At 43.3% G+C, this 19,842-nt stretch overlaps 1 protein-coding gene across 3 annotated transcripts in view; it reads right to left on the bottom strand.

Annotated features, from left to right (window-relative positions):
• The window catches only part of ELMO1 (engulfment and cell motility 1), a 466,589-nt gene that overhangs the window by 158,108 nt on the left and 288,639 nt on the right, over window positions 1-19,842 (bottom strand). For all 3 annotated transcript variants that reach the window (XM_083188475.1, XM_083188477.1, XM_083188476.1), the window contains one exon: window positions 633-769. In XM_083188475.1, the coding sequence (XP_083044601.1) occupies window positions 633-769 (137 nt within the window). The remainder of the gene's footprint in view (window positions 1-632; window positions 770-19,842) is intronic.

Raw genomic sequence — 19,842 nt, 5'->3', positions numbered from 1 at the left:
TTCCCCCATCTCACTATGAAAAAGATCCTCGCCTCCTATGTTGAAATGAATTCACATACTAGAGAAGATAAACTTGCACTGCCCAAAGACACACGCATTTTACTAAATAAAATAGCGGCTGCGGGGAAGAAAACTATTCTGTCACAATGGATAGACACAACACCCATCCCGCTCACACGGTTACATCCGTCCAAACCATTATTTATTCATAATGGATTGGACGGAAACTGCAACAAATAAAGCAAAATTGGTGAGTAAATTTGCTGACACGTGGCTACCTTACATACACACATTAAGCCACACCATGAAAGAGGCACTACGACTTAGTCTTAAGTCTACCACCTGGTATGACATGGAGACCATTGCACGTGGCGCACCTACCTTCCGAAACATCAAATGTACTATCACTTTCCACTGTTAGCCTACTCTATGTATGTTTATTTTTATTGTCATTATATTCTGCCTTATATTGCCTTTTTGTTCTTTCTTGAGCTCTGTGTATATGTTATCAACATGTATGGAACAAACACTGTCTGTTTATGATCTATTATGCATTGCACTCAATAAACTATATTTAAAAAAAAAATGTTACAGTATATATAAAAATAAAATTGGAGAATATTTTTCCGTACCTTGTTGAAGTCTTCAGAAGTCGCCCTCATCTCTTTCCAAGTCTTGTTCAACAGTTGGATGCAGATACAAAAGAATTCCTCAAAAGATCGATCATGTGTGAAGAACATAGGGTGAAAATCGTTGCAAGTTTCACTGGCTAAAAATAAAGAGAACACAAGAATGTAAAGTATTGTTCAAACTTAATTCTGAATATACCATACTATACACTATGCAATAAGCCTTCTCAGTGTTTCTAAAGAATTATGTTTCATCTATTGTGACCGATGATAAAAGGAAATACAGAAGCCTCATATTCTGTTTTATCTTTGCCCTTTCCTTAAGCCTTTACTAATGCCTCTCACTAGCTTTGTGCAGAGGAGTCCAAAATAATCCCTTTATGGAATAAGTTTAGATTTTCGATTTTTAAGAAAGAAAAGTAAGTAAATCAATGTACTTTTTGGTTGGGATAAGAATGCAAAAGTGCATTTCTATCTGACCATTGGGAACGCATGCGCACATATACACTGGAGACAAAAGGGGGGCATGCCTCCATATTGACCAAACCCGGAGTGTGACTTGCGACTGCAGCATTCCGATAAAGCCTCCACGCCGATCTTGGTCATGACCCATCTTTGCACTCGCATGCAGGAGTCCCAATTCACAGTTCATACATGTTGGGAGGTTTGCATATTGAATATTTACATTTTTCACAGTGTAACATTGATAAACGAATTGTTACACCTAACCCGAAAATGGAGTGCCACTCCTGTTGCCTCGGGAAGGTGGACAAGTCTCCCGCAACCCCCCGCACCATTATATCCTTTCCCCTCTGAGCCACTTAGAGTGGCAGCCCAAGTGGACCAAATTAAGTTTTTCGTACTGAATTGTGCTATAGTATAACCACACCCCCCACTGTACAATGCAAGTAATATGCTTACAACATTATGCCGTGGGGCCATGGTTACAATGACGCAATAGCCATGCTACCATATTGCTTACAACTGTATATAGAAGTTGTGCTCCCACCATGCCATAACCAGCCGCGCCACCCTCTGCTGTGTCAAGCTAGTTGCTCTTTACCAGCTTGGGCAACCAGAATGTTGGAAACCCTGTGTTCACACTAAAGAACTATTCACTGTAACTAACAGACTAAATGTTGTTCCACTAAAAAAGTTTCTAATTTCCTGTGCTTGGACATTTCAGGGGACTGAGGGGTAGAAGTAAGAAGCAGTGATAAGGGAGAAATAAGCCAGAGGAGAAGTGGCCCATGGTAACCAATCAGTTGCCCTTTATAGTATGCAAATTATAGATGGTTCTTCAGTGCATGTTCATACATCTACCCAATAATTAGCTTGATATGTTTCTACATTCGAGAGCATGGTCTTATTCTGAATATTTATATAAAAGTCTTTATTTAAGAATAAAATACTTATTACTAGCGGTTTCTTTTTCTAGTCTTTTTTTGTTATTTCATAAGTCCCTTCCTTAGAGCCTCTTAAATTTTAGAAGACTCCTGGACTTGGGTAACTAAAAAGCTAATTACTACACATTGGCTTCATCCCAGCATTGTTGTGCATCTATATACAAAGCTGGGTCATATTGTGAAGATGTAGTAATACAAAGGAATTTTGCTAGATGACATGGTAATGTATAAGAGTAGATATTTCCCTGTAACAAGATATAATGCCATGACTTCTTTCTAGTAGTCAGTGCTTAAAGTGGTCATGGAGAGGTGGTAGAACTCTCCTTCCCTGCCACCTACCTGCCGCCCCGCCCCCCCCCCCTCCCTCCCTCCCTCCAAATTTGTTCCCTGCCAGCCAAACAACATAAAGATAACCGGCTGAGCAGCAGTATTGGTAAGCCGGGGAGGCAGCAGCAGCGTGTGGAGGGGAGTAATATGGCGCGGCTCCCAGCCTCACACTGCCGGGTTTGGATCACCTCCCTGCTGTGCTCCGCAGTCTCCGCAACCCGCCGAGGATCTTCTGCCGACTCACTTACGGCGGCTCGTATCCACTCGCCGCTAGTGATCGCCAGCTAGCATTATGCAAGCTGGGAGGAAGGGAGCCGGGCAAAGTGGGCCAACAGAGGCGGAACCATTCAACCTCCAAATTGGAACTGACGGAACGCAGTTCCGCCCGGTCCTGGTCCACTTGAGTACCCCTGAGTACAGTACAGTACATAAAAAAAATGAGTTAAGATATAGTTTTAAAACTGTACGTACAGTATGTATCTGTATAGGATAAATGTAATGGCTATATGCCACTACATGTTCACCATACATAGACCAGTGGATCCCAAAACTGTGTGCCTAGACACCCTGGGGTGCCTTGGATTGGTGGTCTAGGTCAAATTCATAATGGTTATGGGCAAGGCATGAGGAACAACCAGTTGGTGGACACCAATAATGAAATATGTGGGCAAACAAAAGCAAATCTGGTTCCTCACTACATAATTGATCCTAAGGATTACATATAAACATAATTTTTTGTTTTAATATTTTTATAAATTTATCAAGAAACTTTTGACCTAGGGGTGCTGTGAAAAATATTCTGATACTCAAGGGCGCCAGGTTTCAAAAAAGTTTGGTAATCACTGCATTACACTGTGGTCCCGGTGTCTTTGTGCCTGATAAAACCATGCACGTAAACCTGATGGCATACAATATATCTGATGCTGGGACGCATGCAAAGAACAGGTCCTATGGGATCACAAGCAGTGCTCCCAAGCAAAGCTGGATTTACAGGCTGGGCATGTCAGTGGATGGGCACAGCCGGGCATGTGTTCCAGAGAATAGAGGTGTGTCCCTGCCATGTCTAGCAGTGATTGTGTGCTTGGAATAACAAAATTAATTTATTAAGTTTGGCAACTGCAATGGGTTATGTCTCTGGCATAAAATAGCAAAGTGCTATAGTGGACATACATTTACTGTTAAACTACTGTATGTTCTTATTCCATTTGCAAAATGAAGAGTAAGGAAATATTGTCTAAATCTGTGTGTTTGCACAATTCCACTTTTCCTGACATGCTTTTAAAAAAATTACTGTAAAGGCCCTCATACACTTCTGCGATTTGGCCGGTTTTCACCAGATTCCAACAGATCGGACTGAGAAATCACGGGAAATCATGCAAAATCACATGTGTTTGACATCCAAATCGACCCGATGCGCGGTCCTGTGTGTCAGAGTTAGAGGTCAGAAGTGCTGCACATATGATAAATCGTATGTGCAGCCATCAGGCATCTGACTTCCCTTGAACTCCTTGGGAGGCCTTTTAGATGCGATTTATGGCATGTAAAAAAATGGCACATCAAGTGCTAAATCGGATGTGAAGACTCATGGGGAGCTGCTGGGAAAGTTCAAGGGAAATAGAGTCCCACTTGTGACTCAGACAAGACAGAAAAGTCTATGGGGCCACAGGAGAACGCAAAGCTGTTTAGATCAATGTAATAAAAGTATATTTCTTTTCTTGCCATGTAGATAAAACATTATTGGAGATTTGTTGCAACCCCTAATTCTGTGTTTGAAGAATAGATGATTGGTTGCTTATCACTCTCCATTTTATCACTTTTGAAACTAAGTGCATCTGGCCCAAATGCTCAGTAGGCACCAGTACTGAAATAAAAACCTTAAATTTGTCTACATATGGCCAGAAGTGCTAGTGGTCTTTTAGATCCTCATGCTTCTATGTCTAAATCCTTTAAAGTGGATCTATACCTGGCTAAACTGGACAGTCAAACAAATGTCGCTATCATGAATAACTTTCAGTGGGATATGCTTGGTAAGTCATTATGGTCAGCAGGGCAGTCGAGAGGTATGCCGGGCCCGGTAAAATTTGGGGGGTGTGGCCTAATTGTGGGAGGCGTGGCCACCCCTGCAATTAGGCCAAGCCCAGGGGCGAATTTAGGGGTCAGGCCGCCCCTAGGCACAACATTTTTGTGTCCCCCCTCCCCTTATTTTAATGTAATCATATATGTATATACATAGTTATTTATATATTTCATAAAAATGTAACTGTAGCCCACCTTAATCACATCATAAAAATGTAACTGTAGCCCACCTTAATATTTTTTTAAGCACTCTGGACTGCTCACTGTACGGAGGGAGGGAGGCACTTATTAGTACAGTGATTAGCACAGTGTCTCCGTCAGTCTCTCTCTGGACTGCTCACTGTACGGAGGACCCGGAGGGAGGGAGGCACTTATTAGTACAGTGATTAGCACAGTGTCTCCGTCAGTCTCTCTCCGGCTCACACACTGTGACAGACTGAGCGCAGGGAGGATCTGCACACCGCTCAGCTCAGCTGCTGGATACACAGCATCCAATAGACTGTGTGTGTGTAGAGTAGCCAATGGGCGGGAGCTGGCATCAGTGAGCTTGAGCCATTTCCGGACACGCAGGGGGACCGTCGGACCCAGCCACTAAGCGGTGATGTAATGTGCATGGCAGAGTGGGTGGGCAGTGGCGGGCGGCGAGCGGTGCTGCCGCCGACATATGATAATTCCTTCTGCCACGGCGGTGCTCGTCACTCGCCGCTGCCCACCCGCTGTGCCATTTAACAGAATATCAGCCAGCCTGCCGCCCTAAATTGGTGCCGCCCTGAGGCCGGTGCCTCACGGGCCTAGGCACAAATCCGGCCCTGGCCAAGCCCCCAAAACATTTAGGGAGGTGAAAACACACTTTAAAGTCAACGGACGGACGGGGGGTTTATTGTTGTGACCCTAAGCAGCAGTACACACGTACAGCATGTGCTGTGCTGATAGCAGGCTCAGCATGACCTCTCACGATATCAGTGAGACACTCATGCTGAGCCATGCTGTACATGTGTGCTGCTCGAGAGAAAAAGAGACGGAGGGGGAAGTGGGTGGGGGGTGGGAGTCGGACCAGGGCCCCTGCTGGGCCCCTCAAGCAAGCCTGGGTAATTAGTACTTGCTCTTCCCCCCTCTCAGCTGCCCTGATGGTCAGTTACATCTTCATTACATAACAATAACTGCACACACACACACACACACACACACACACACAGCTGGTACTGCCTTACAATAGGCCACCTATGACAAAAGATGCTGGAGTAAGAAAAAGATTGTTTATAATATTATTCAGAGCAAGAGATGATAGTTGTGACATTCATTTGTCTTATTTATTGACAAGTAACAGACTTTTTCTGCTAATTAGCTATGATCTACAATTAAACCTTTCAGTAAAAAGGTATCGTCTCATTTCGGGTGTGGTATGACTCACCGACAGTCGGGATCCCGACAGTCATTATCCCGACGTCGGGATCCCGACTGCCTGGCTTCAGACAGCGTGGCCAGCGCAACAAAGCCCCTTGCGGGCTCGCTGCGCTCGCCACGCTGCAGGCACGGTGGCGAGCTACGCTCGCCACCTATTCTATTCTCCTTCTATGGGGGTCGTGGACCCCCACGAGGGAAAATAGCCGCCGGCCGTCGGGAATCCGGCCATCTGTGTTTTAACAGTCGGGATCCCGACGTCGGGTTACTTACTGTCGGGATCCCGACGTCGGGTTACTTACTGTCGGGATCCCGACTGTCGGGACCCCGTCCGGCACCCCTCATTTCTACAGGGCAGTAGTGAGGTATTAGTGGGAAAGGGTCTGACACACGATTGTGTAATTCATGTCTCCCTGCAGATATTCACTTTTTATTAAAGCAGAGAGGAGTTGCGCTAACTGTAATCTCTTCAGAGCAGAAATCCATGCTGCAGCAGTGTGTCAGAAATGAATAAACATAAGGCATACCAAACGACTGCGAGCAATAAGGTGCAATCTGTCAGGGCTCCATGTGGCTGCAAAATGATTTTGTACAGAAACATTCTGTGCACGCATCAGTCACATACCTGAGGCTTTCATATTCACATCTATAAATAGAAGTCTTCAAAGCACCTTCAGCCTTTAGATTACAACAATGCTAATTCTGCTTTCAAAACAGCAGTGCTTCAATCAACGGTTTGCTGCACTAACTTATTTACCCATAATTCTGTTGTTAGCCTTGCCTGACTGCATACTGAATATATTGTGACTGGCCACAATAATTTGAATGGCACATGACTTAAAGAAGTTTGTGACTCTGGAACACTGCATCTAAGAAGTCCTACAAAGAGGTCTGAAGCGGGAGCTTATAGGGACTTTTTCGCAATGTGCGGCCATTTTTTTTTGTGTGTTTTTTTTATTTTTTTATCCAGCATCTTCTGATGCAGATATCCTGGTCCAGGCAGAGTGAAAATACCCTCCATCCTGCATAACCCAAGGGTTTCTCAGATGACTGCAGGGGTTTGATGTGTTTTATATATGGTCTGCTTTTACAAGAAAATCCTTTTCTCAAAGTCCATAAGGGATACTCGGGTCATTCATGATGATGAGGATAAGAGATGTATCCGTAGGAGACAGACACACTACAAATCTTTACACCAGGTGCACTGGCTCCTCCTCTTTGTACCCCTCCCATTAGCCAGTTAAGAGAAAACTGTGCTGAAGGAGAGGTAACATATGTGAGAAGGAATATAGTGACATGCAATGTGTGGTGAGATTCATACCAGCACACCCAACAAACAACAGTAACAACTTTCCCAACCGAAAGCAACAAACGGTCATAATGGTTATAATTCTAGCTGAAATGTTAGTAACGTTCAGCAATGCAGAAGAACTCCACACAGAGGCGGGCGCCCAGTATCCCATATGGACTTCGAGAAAAGAATTTACTGGTAGGTACTAAAATCACACATCTGCTACTGACATGTCTCCCAGTAACCCTTCCTGTATCTGGGTGGCCCAGGTATGATAGGAATTTGCCATCCAACAACTTGCTAACACTGGTTGTTGACAGGGCCAACTAGCCCTGTTTATGGCTTTAAGGGTATTCTCAACCTTTTTATCTGCCCTTCCTTTAACGGAGGAACTCCCCGGAATCGGGAGTACAATCCACTTTCATAGACGGGAAAGGGAGGAGTCAACAATGGGTGGCCCTCCCACACCTTCCTACCCGCTGGATCAAAAGGGAAGGTGGCCATGAAATGCTTGGTTACCTTAAACCATAGTTCAGGGTTCTTCCAGGCCTCCTTGAATGTCTCCTCTAAGTCATTCTGTTCAGATGGAACTATATTCTTCCTTCTCTGTGACACAAAGAAGGGATCCCCTTCTGCCGCCTGCGCCAAGGGCAGGTCCAACACCTCTCTGATAGCTAAAATCAGGGGTCAAAAAACCGGTTCTGATCGTATCGATATATCGGGCACCGTGAAAATACACAAGTACCGGAAAATCTTTAAAAACACGAAAAGCAAGAAGTTTCAAAATGTGTATAATAACTGAGGATGCTCAAATTATTAGTCATTCTAATCAATGTCTATTATGGGAACATACTGTCCTTCCTTTTTTGATTGCATAACAACTGTATATATAATTTTACGCATTTGTATCTAATGAAGAATACATGCAGTAGATAATAATATTAGCTTAAAATAAAGACTCTCAGTTAATGTTGTTACCCAGTTTGTTTTATCTCTGTTTACAATTGTAAAGTGCAACAGAATCTGCTGCGCTATATAAGAAACTGTAAATAAAAAATAAATGTATTATGTAAATGATGAGAACTATTTACATTCAAATAAGAGACAAATTTGTATTAAATATTTATTAACTTTATTTATCCTTATTTCACTGACAGTGTTAAATACTATTAGTATTATTACAACCAATTTAATAAAATGTGTTATTAATCTGTGCAAAAAACACTATAGACCCATGGCCCCCATGGACTATATGGACAAAGTATTCAGATGCCTAGCCAACAGGGACTGTAATATCATTGTGTTCAAATATATATATATTTATATACTTTACTATGGAGCTGGTGCTCACTTTGAAGCTATAACAGCTCTTGGAAGGCTTTCCACAAAATCATGGAATGTTTCTGTGGGAATCTGTGTCCAGCTATTCTGTCAGCCATTGATTTTGGAAGGCCATGGACACTATTTTTCTTCCAGTTCTTTCCCGCAGGGCCAAAAGCCGTGCCGCACACAGTAGTTAATAAATAACCACCAGAAAGGACGGCTGCCGGGCTGTAGCCATCCCCACCATTGTAAACTTCTGAGTGCAGCACGGCTTTTTGGCCATGGGGGGTTTCGCCACCCGGCAGGAGCCGGAGCGTGTGAAATAGCCCTAAAGGTGCTTGATGGGATTGAGTTCAGGGCTCTATTCGGGACAGTCAAGTTCTTTCACACTGAACTCATCAAACGCTGCCCACAGGGGGAGCAAATGGTCGTTCCCCTCGCCGACCGAATGTCCACGCTGGTATGTGAATGGATCAATACACATGTGGTCGTACAGGCGAAAAATCAGTTGATGGTCGCCGACCATCGAATGATTGTTTTCCCCATTCACAAATAAATATCAGTCTAGGGCAGGGCAACACCAGCCCTCCAGATGTTGATGAACTACACATCCCAGCATGCCTTGCATCAGTTTCAGCATGGACACATAAAAAAACTAATGCAAAGCATCCTGGGATGTGTAGTTCATCAACATTTGGAGGGCCGGTGTTGCCCAGCCCTGGTCTAGGGCTAAGCTAACTTATTTGGCTCGGAGATGCCAGAGTTGGGGGCAGGTGCTGATGTCGTGTGAAGAGTGCGGCGAGTGTGATAGTCGCCAAAGGCTTTCGTACAGCAGGTCTGCACATGCTTATTTTCACCGATACGCATACGCAGATCCGCAAAATCAGATACGCTTATCACTCCCTCCAAGTTTGTTTGTTTTGTATGTGGGGTGTTATGGAGCCCATACACTCTCCGATTCCCAGCGGTGCGATGTGTGCTTTGAGGTGCGCGCTCCCGCGGCACCTCATCGCACAGTACAAAAAGTATGTGTTGCACATACTTTTTGTACATGCCTTTCATCACATCGCATCTACAAGGCATGCAATGCGATGGATGCTATTGTAGCCCAGAACGGCGGGATCGGAGCGTGTATGGGCTCCTTAAGAATAATGGTAGAATTGGTAAAATGTCCTTATCTCAGCATACAAAAATATTGCAATACAAGATTCAAAAGCAACTTTAGTGCCAAAATCAGTTCCTTCTCTACTTACTGTAGCTGGTGCCACTCACATTCTACAGCCTCAGAATTATAAAGGAGCAGCTCCAAATTACTGGAAGCCAGATGCTGAATGCGGATGATGGCTTCAGTCCAGATCATGAATGAACTGACTGTGAAAGCCATAAATGAGCCGGTCATTTTTAAGGATGAGGAGGCCATTAATGTCCATTAGAGAACACGTAAGCCATTAAATAATTTGTAACCTAAAGTTAGTATGCATTTATAGTTGCATCAGTTAATGTTGATTATATAATGCACATTATTAACCATTTGAGTGCCAACATCTCTGTAAGAGATGTTCAAAATATCTGCTAAAAATGCCAGCGCTGCTCACATATGTTATATAAATTCAAATAAAAAATGTTGTGTAATAAAAGATTATATTTCCTATGTAAAGGTAAACATTACTGGTCATGATGATGAATAAAAATGTTTGCTTGGCACACCTATTTTGACAAATAGCATTTCTCCTGTAGACAGTACAGCAATAATTCTAATCTAAAAAAAAGGTTATATATGGAAAGATACGTCACGGTACTAGAAGTTTAAAAATCAGAAAATAACTAAGAGGAGCAGATAAAGTCATGTATTCACAAGTGCAACTATAATACACATAAAAGGTGAACAAGCAGGAGAACAAAAGAACAGATGTAGTTTTCACTTGACAAGAATGTGACACACATAAGGATCAGTACAGTATGTCCTAATTAGTGTACTGTTCCTCTGGAAAATACAGTATGTACTGTATAATATGCAACTGACTATAGTTAAACATCAAGCAATCAACTAGTTCAAGATACTGTACAACACACTAATTGCACCTGGCAGTGAAGCAGTTAAATCTGACAGAGTAGTTCCTTCAACTTGCTACAGATAATGGCTTGGCAATGTATTAAATGGAAAATGACACGACATAGCTGAATATTTAATGTGCAGGTAAAAGCAATCACTTTGCCACAGTAATGGATGGGCTGATCTTTTCATCTCCATAATCACTTTATCAGTTATCACTGCAAGGCACCCTTCCCTTCTCTTCCAACTGAGTCTCTCTGCATATCTCAGAAGTGAATGATTCAATACTTGTAAGGAAAAGTGACCTTGACGTTATGCTGTGAAGCAGTTAAGAAACCAACACGGTCTTCAAATACAGGGGCTGATATAGGGATGAAAGAAAAGTCTGTTTGTGGAAGATATCCAGAGTGTTATGTCCTGTGAAAGCTGTACAGAAATACAGGTAATGCTGAGTCATAGACAGGGGCGGACCCAAGATAAAATGACAGAGGGGGCACCATGATAAAATAGGGTTTAGGTGGGGGAGGGGCGGTGTTCGTGGTGCCAGTGTACATGCTAAGAGAGCGGCAGTGAGAGGGTGGGAATGGGATTAAAAATAGGCCCTGGCATTTAAAATATGCAGGCCCACCATGGCGGCAAAAGGGAAGGATGTAGTTGTGCACGCGCCGAAGGCGTGCTACGGAAAAGGGGGTGTGGCCACTAAAGTCCTTGAGTGTAGTGTACAACACCATATACAACTTCTACACATTATGCAACAAAATACTAGACCCCATTATACTTGCCCCTTACACATGATGCCAAATGGAATGAGCCAAAATTCACATAATGCCTCACGGATTGTGTCAAAATTCACATAATACCACACGGATTGAGCCAAATAAAAAAAAAAAAAAACAATACGGATCGAGCCAAAATTCACATAAAGCCAAATGGATTATGCCAAAATTCACATAATGCCACATGAATTGTGTCAAAATTCACATAATTCCAAATGGATTGAGCCAAAATTCACATAATGCCACATGGATTGAGCCAAAATTCACATAATGCCACACGGATTGAGCCAAATTAAAAAAAATGCCATACGGATTGAGCCAAAATTCACATAATGCCACACGGATTGAGCCAAAATTCACATAATGCCACACGGATTGAGCCAAAATTCACATAATGCCACACAGATTGGGACCAAATTCACATAATGCCACACGGATTGAGACCAAATTCATATAATGCCCCATGGATTGAGCCAAAATTCACATAATGCCACACAGATTAAGCCAAAATTCACAATACTCTTCATAAACAGGGACATTGTCCACCAAATGCACAAATTAAACATTTACACCATAATGTCCATTACACATGAAGTTACACACCACTGGGTGAAATGTAATAGGTTGCGTGTTTTTTTCCGCAAAAACGTCCGTTCTCGGCCATTTTCCGAAAATCGCATATTTTATAGGGTGCGATTCTCAGCAAAAAATCTCACTTTTTGCAGCGAAATCACACATTTTGAAGTGGCGGTTTTTGGTCACACTTCAATTCGCATCCAGATGTTTTCCCATTGGAAAGCATCTAACTCGCACATGTAACGGTGCGATTTTTGGTAAAGGTTACCAAAAATCGCCAAAAAATTATACCAGGTTCTGGCTGGCGAATTTGCAGGGACTTGGAGAACCACAAGTCCCAGCATGTGGGGCATTAAAGGGCAGAGAAAGTCGGTGATCTGTGCATGGTTCTGTCAAATTAGCCAGCCAGAATCAGTCATGAAAATGTGCACATTTTAAAACATGCGATTTTGTGTAAGAAAAAAAAAAACGGCATGGGATCCCCCCTCCTGAGCATAACCAGCACTTACCTGCCCATACTGAAGCCCGGGGCTGTCCTCAATGCCCCTGGGCAGTGGGCATCGAGCTGATACTTGTGTAAAGAGCTAGATAAACGATTGTATACTGCTGTGGAACTATATATTTTTATATTAGCTCGATGCCTACCGCCCAGGGGCATCGAGGACAGCCCCGGGCTTCAGAATGGGCAGGTAAGTTCAGGAGGGGGGGGGGGACACCTTCTTTGGGGGGGGTCCCCACTCCCCCAGGACCCCTGCCCATGCTGACCGGTCAGGAGGATGAATGCTTTGGCCGGGGGGGACATGTATAAAAAGTCCCCCCCCCCCAGCTGTGGCATTACCCTGCTGGCTGGTTGGGCCCGGTGCTGGTTCTTGAAATACGGGGGACCCTTAGTAATTTTGTCCCCCGTATTTTGGGAACAAGGACCGGCCCTTGAGCCTGGTGCTGGTTTTATAAAATCCACGGAACCCCGACTTGTTTGTTCCTGTGATTTTATGAGACCAGGACCGGCTCTTTGACCCCGGGGCTGGTTATGCTCAGGAGGGGGGACCCCACGCCGGGTTTTTCACGTTTTTTTTTTACACAAAATCACATGTTTTAAAATGTGCACATTTTCATGACTGAAAATGCGCACATTTTCATGACTAAAAATCGCACCATATCAAACTTTTTTTTATAGCGAATTCGCATCTCATTACATATGCAAATTCGCTGCAAAAAATGTGATTTGCAAAGGTGCGATTTGGTGCGAATTTTTGCTTGCAAAAAAAATCGCACCCTATTACATTTCGCCCATTATGTCTGTTATGTATTATGCCAAACACAATAATGCCTATTAAAAATTATGCTACATAAGTGCTGCTTATCTACATACTCATTGCCAAGGGTTCCATGCTCATTGCCATAGGTTCCATGCTGGTTGCCATGTGGGATTATATGCTCAATGCCAAGGGGGAATAGCCACCATCAGGAAGAAGTGATAGCCACTGACAGTGGCAGAACCTGGCTGTATTCAGAGCACTGCAGGTCCCGGCTATTTGAAATAATACCCCTTTCACACCAGAAAATGCATTCCCAGGTTGGCCCCTTTTACACCAGCATAGTCCCTGCATTTTCTAGTGTGAGGGGGGAGAGAAAACCACCCCTCCCCCACTTTAACCAGTTATCTAATTTCACCGGCTATATCTTCTGACCCATTTGCATGAGACAAGTATCATATTGAAGAACTTTTGAGTGGGCTTTGAATGATTTTGGTCCAGTGAAACTGGAACGTTTGGTTCCAGCGTAATCTGCCCTCAAAGAACATGAACAGCCATGAAATTACATTTCAGAAATAAAAAAATTGGTTTACACACAATATCTCTGTAACCGATTGACCGATAAGGACCAGTCTGGTATCATATTGAAGGCCCAGCGATTTGGAATTGAATGAACCACAAGCTTCTGTGATGCCAGGGGGGGAACTGGCAGCCGTCGGAACCGGGTGGGGGTCAGCATTAACGGGTCCCATATTATCCTATGGGGAAAAATGTTACAGATTTGCCAGGCGATATCTCCAGTTCCCGGGGGGCTAGAGACAAGGGGCTGGGCTCGTTGGAAAGCCCTGGTCCTCAGCTTCAAAATTAAATGACATGGGGGGCGCGTGCCAGGGTGCCCCCCCCCCCCTGAATCTGCCAATGGTCATAGACAGTTCGGTGGTATTTCAATTTCTAAATGAGAGTGGTAACTGCAAAGTAACAGGACATTCTCCAGTAGGCAGTGTTCAATGAGGCAACTACTGGCTATCCCGAGTAGTGCTGAAAAATGAATGCACCTGTTTTCTAGGCAGAACTTTACATTTAGTATAGGGCTGGTGCAAGTCTGCACTGATGATTAAAAACATATTAAACCAAGGCCACAAGCATTTTAATTGCCATCTACAACTGAATGCAAAATATAGACAAATATTTCCATTTATACATTCAATGTGGAAGCAATTACAGATGATTGACACTCAATTTTGCATCCACCCCAGAGTTTCTTATGACTGAGCTGTACTTAATAAGTTGTCTTCCCCCTCCTGTGGGTGGTTGGTGTATAGGAGGCATGGCTGATGCTGTTTGTGGGTGTGGTTTCATGATTGCATCATTGTGACCCCACACCCACTATACAACATAATGAAGACAGACATTGTTTAGCTGGAATGAGACCACAATGACACAAATATTTGCGAAACGTGTCATTGGAACCATCCTGTCCGCCCACTTGTGTATGTTGGCAGCCAAGAGGGAAGGGGGTTCAGGGGTCAGGAGGGTCAACCAAAATTTGGAAGCCTCCCATCCATTCCAGGAGCATGGGCAAATGTGGACTGGGCATAGATGATCCTCAGGTAAGTATAAGGCTGAGAACAGTGGTGAAGTGGGAATGGAAATATGCAAGGGAATAGTGTTTATTCTAGGACATACTATAGCAAGTGCTGGAAAAAGGGGTCTCATTAAACTGACAAGGGCTAAGAGGCAGAACGAGACAGATGCTGAAACTGACAGACAGCTACTGACACATTATACACAGGTGCACACAGACACTAGCAAACACACACAAATGCTGATCCACAAATACTGATACACATGGACGCTGACACACAGATGCTGATTCACAGACAGACTGACAGAAGCAGACACTGAGAAGAGACTGACACAAAGACAGGTGTTAACACAGTAACCCTGACATACAGACAATATAGCTTTCCCTCTACCCTTCCTTTCCTTCCATTATTTCTCTGACCCATTTATCACCTCCATCCTACCTGATCACAGGATGACCCTCACACATTAAAGCAATACAGGGGATACAAAAGCACTGCCAGAGGTGGTGGCAGTGTATGTCTGACTCACAATACATCTTAGAGGTCTCCGAGGCTGTGCTCTGGGCTAGAGACCACTCTGTCTGTAAGATTGCCGGCTGCAGCAGCCACACTCAGCTCATCCTCCATGGGGCCACGCTGGATAACTTATGGTAGAAATCAGCCATGAATACACCACCATGAGTTATCCCTCAAACATTTGTCGCCCTGCCAGGCAGGCTCAGTCTGTCTCCACCTATAGGAACCCCTGCTGCCTCCCATTGGTTAGACAGCGGGCCTGGCTGTGTTGTTGCTCCTGCTTGTTGGAGCTGCAACGTACAGACAACCAGTCAGTGGTGCTTGTGTAGCAGAGCAGGGACGGAACCACCCTGGCCCCATTCAGCCGTCAAAACCTCTGGTCACGCCAACGATTTGTGTCCGCCATGGTTCAATGCTTGAAGTGGCGGTATGCCATACCGTTGTATACTGTCCCACTGGCACTACACTGTCTGTGAATGTATAAAGTACACACAGGCAGATACAGAATGAGGAAAATATTTTTCAATCAGTTTAAAAAAAAATGTTGCTCATCTGTACATATCGTGGTATACAACCTGGTTTATTAAAAGCAGTTGTTTAGTCTCTTATCTAATAGGGCCTACACACATGCCAACGTGAAGGCATTGCTTAGTTTGGCAAAGTCGCTTAGAAAATGCCCGTGTGTGCGTGTAGGGGCTATAGCGACAGCAATGCATGCCCCTGCTCGTTGCTGACCGGAGATTGATGGGCAGTGTATATAACTCTTGCTGGTCGACAGTGTTCTCCACGGGAGAACACTGGTGCTGTCAGCTCGCTCAACACACAGAGCTGACAGTTTGTGCTATTCATTATAAAAAATGTCACTATAACCCTGTACCTCCGTGCCAGAAATCCCTGGTTAAACAAAATATTACTGACTTTGTAATATGACCACAATTAGAGAAATCAGTACTGCTGTATGTTCCACACAGTCCTGGGATGCTCATCATTACTCACAATATAAATGCCAGTCTCTGCTAGTATGCTAGGAGAGAGAGTGGGCACAGCTTGCCAGGAAGAGGGAAGTGATTGGCTGGACTACATGGAAGTAAAACATCTAAACTAAGAAATAGCAATTTAAGTAATATAATAGGGTTACCAGGTCAATGCACAATACAAGCCGTGACTCTTACTTCACCTGTACTTACAATACATATAAGAATTCTACGCACATTTATTTATTTATTTACAGTTTCTTATATAGCGCAGCAGATTCCGTTGCGCTTTACAATAGTAGACAGTGATAAGACAAACTGGGTAACAACAGACAGACTTGGAGGTAGGAGGGCCCTGCTGCAAGCTTCATAACAATTATTACCAACACATAATCTGCATGCACAAAACAGTATGGTGTTGCAAGGAAAACACTTGGAGGCTGCTACATAAAGGTAGTAGAAATAATAAGCTATACGAATACATAAAAATGGTTTCCTATGAGGTGACAAATGTAATTACAAAGGAACATGATTCAAAGCTGTGCATGCAATAGAAAATTGCAGAGGTTAATGACATGTTGACCTCCCTTTATTTGATATTCTATGGGTAATGAACACACACACAAAATGTTAATGTCATTGACATGTAAAAATTAGTTTTCTCTTGCACATAATTTCTACTTTTTGCTCTATTAAATAATCTGTCACTCCTGATACGGTAATTATGTGGAAGAAAAAGAACTAGTTCTGCATAGCAGTTAAAACTGCAGAAAAAAATTCATGGCGACGCTGGAGTCCACACTACATTAGATGATCTATATTACTAGGACACTTAAGCCTAAACTCAATTATTTAGCTGTCACAGAGGTGTAACTCTGGGAGGCAATGGAGTCATCTGCTACTGGGCTCCTGCTCCCAAGGGGGCACCTGTCTTCCCCTGTGAGTTTGAATCAGTTAATTGAAAGCCGTCGACATCGCTTCTGTGGCTGACTCTCCCTCCTTGCAGGACAATAGATGTCACACTATCTGCATAGGCAGCATGCAAATTCTAGCTGTATGAAGGTACTACACTACATAGCTCTGCCTCATAGTAATAGTTTGCCTCAAACTAACAGTGCAGGAGGGACGAACTTACGCCAGTAGGCTGGCCAATTTCAAAAGGCTCTCATCCAAAGAAATTCTAGTTACAGATCTTTAGGTTGCATCCACTCTATGGAAAGAATGCAATCAAAATGCCACACAAAAATTACAATAGCTGTGTAATAGGATCAGGCTGCAGCAACAAAGTACAGGGTTAGGTTGATTTGGAAAATACTTACAAATTCCAATGGCGTCCTTCACAAATTTGCTATTTAGGGATTTATATTACCAAAACGGTACTTGTGTAGTTTCACGGCGGTACTTCCCAGCGGATCGCATGTAAATCGCATGCGATATTTGCATATGATTTGATCTGCGATTTAGCACACCCCCTACTATCCACGTCAGGCCAAAGCGTGGCAAGCGCAGTACGCATCCTCCCGACCTGTTCATACCCCCACTACCCACGTCGGCGTGGAGTTGATTTTATAAAGTGTGGCAAGCGCAGCGATCCACCGCGCCTGAAGCGTTTTGAGCGCAGAGTGCCCGCTCGCCGTGCTTTGGGATAGTTTTCTGTGTCCGCTCGCCACGCTTCCGGCTCGGGGACTCGCTGCGCTCGCCACACTCTATAAAATCAACTCCACGCCAATGTGAATAGTGGGGGGTATGAAAAAAAGGTTGCGAGAACGCGTACCGCGTCTGCTCGCCACGCTTAGGGGGTGATTTGGATAGTGGGGGTATATATAGCATCACATATCAAATTGTATGCAAATCGCATTTGATATTTGCATATGCTTTGGATGTGATTTGCATACGATGCGATCTGCAGTGCCGCCATGAAACTACACAAGTACCACCAAAACTGTATTCCCATCTACTGTATATCATGCAAACCATAACCCCCTTATTCAGCATCTTCAAAGGGACATATCGAAGTGGTCTCTGTTGTACCTTTTGTGGATAGCCAGACTTAATGCAATTAAAATAAATGTTCTCCCCCGGTTTCTGTATTTATTACAAACACTCCCAGTGGGGATCCCGCTGCCTGTCTTAAGCTGTGTACACATTTTTGGCTATTTTCAATTCCATTTTTCTTATAGAAGCAAAATCGAATCCACATCGAATGGTTTTTAAGAAACGTTTGATCTGCATTTGATTCAATGTGCGCTTCAGTTTTCTCAAAATCAAACAGAAAAATCTACCGTGCAGCCAAGGAAATATCAAATTTGATCCAGTAAATTGAATGTGTACAATGTACCATGAATGTAAATCAAATTCGATATCTAATGAAAAAGTACAGATCTAATGCCAAATTGAATGGCAAGATCTATGCCAGATCTAATAGAAAATGGAATCTAACATTTAATTAAAAGCAAATCAAAGCATATGTACATAGTTTTACAATCATTGTAAACTTTATTTGGCAAATTTATTTGGGCCAATAAAAAGTTGTTTGATTTTATGTAAACCTACGAACCGATGGTGGCCTCGGCTGCCCCTTGTTGAAAAATTACTACTATGCCCTAATCTCCTGGCATTCCACACCATTCCCCTCTACTCTTCACTTCCCTTATTTACAACTCAGCCATTTTGCACAATCACAATGCCACTCTAGAACATTAAGCCAACCTTTCTTATTTAAACATCAGTATCTGCACTCTGTAGGATACAAGGGAGCTTTATAATTCCATTCTAGCCCTTGATTGTCCTCCTAAATAAACCTTTGAGGTAGCCTGGGAGCATGACTTAGGACAACAACTAGATGAAGAGGATTGGTCTGACATCTGCCAATGGATTGCTAAAGCTTCCATTAATGTTAGTGTCAGGGAAACTTCCTATAAAATCTACACCCTATGGTATTTGACCCATGACAAGATACATAGATTATACCCGCACACAACTAATTAATGTTGGCGAAATTATAGGATGGTGGGTACTTATTTTCACATTTGGTGGGAATGCCCTGTGATCCAGCTGTTTTAGTCGATGGCAGTTCATTTTATGTCAGCTGTTCTCTCCTGCACTGTACCATTGGGTGTGGTGTCAGGATCCAGACAGCCATTAGCCTGACATTGGGATCCCGACTGGCCGGACTCAGACAGTGGAGCAAGCGCAACAAAGCCCCTTGCAGGCTCGCTGCGCTCGCCACACTGCAATAGGTTTAAAGTCAATGGTTCACCTTCTGCAATTTGTGTTTATGGAGTACCTCTTTATGATTCCTTCACTATGTTTTCCATTTTCTTTGGAATGTGGGTATGTGTATGTACCTATAAATGTATATGCGTATAGTTGGCTTTTCTTAGTTTCTATTAGCTACATGACTTGTTTTTATTTTTCTCAGATTTTTTGTTGTTTGGTAAAGAATTTCAAATGTGTTTTCTACATAATATCGACCTATTTTCACGAAGATTTGTTTGGATCTTTTGGATCTGAATGCAATACTTTATCGTAGTAAAAGTATTAAAATTTATCCTACAAGTTAACTTTTTCACTATAATTTCTCTTAAACCAAATTCATGCTTATGTTCTAGAATTAAGGACGCTCAGGTCCGAATTCGCTAGACCAGCCGAT

Source organism: Crinia signifera, chromosome 5, assembly GCF_055691185.1.
Source record: "Crinia signifera chromosome 5, ASM5569118v1, whole genome shotgun sequence".
Taxonomy (NCBI): Eukaryota; Metazoa; Chordata; class Amphibia; order Anura; family Myobatrachidae; genus Crinia; species Crinia signifera.
The sequence above is the reverse complement of the archived record's forward strand: the minus strand, read 5'-3'. Positions and strand labels throughout refer to the sequence as shown.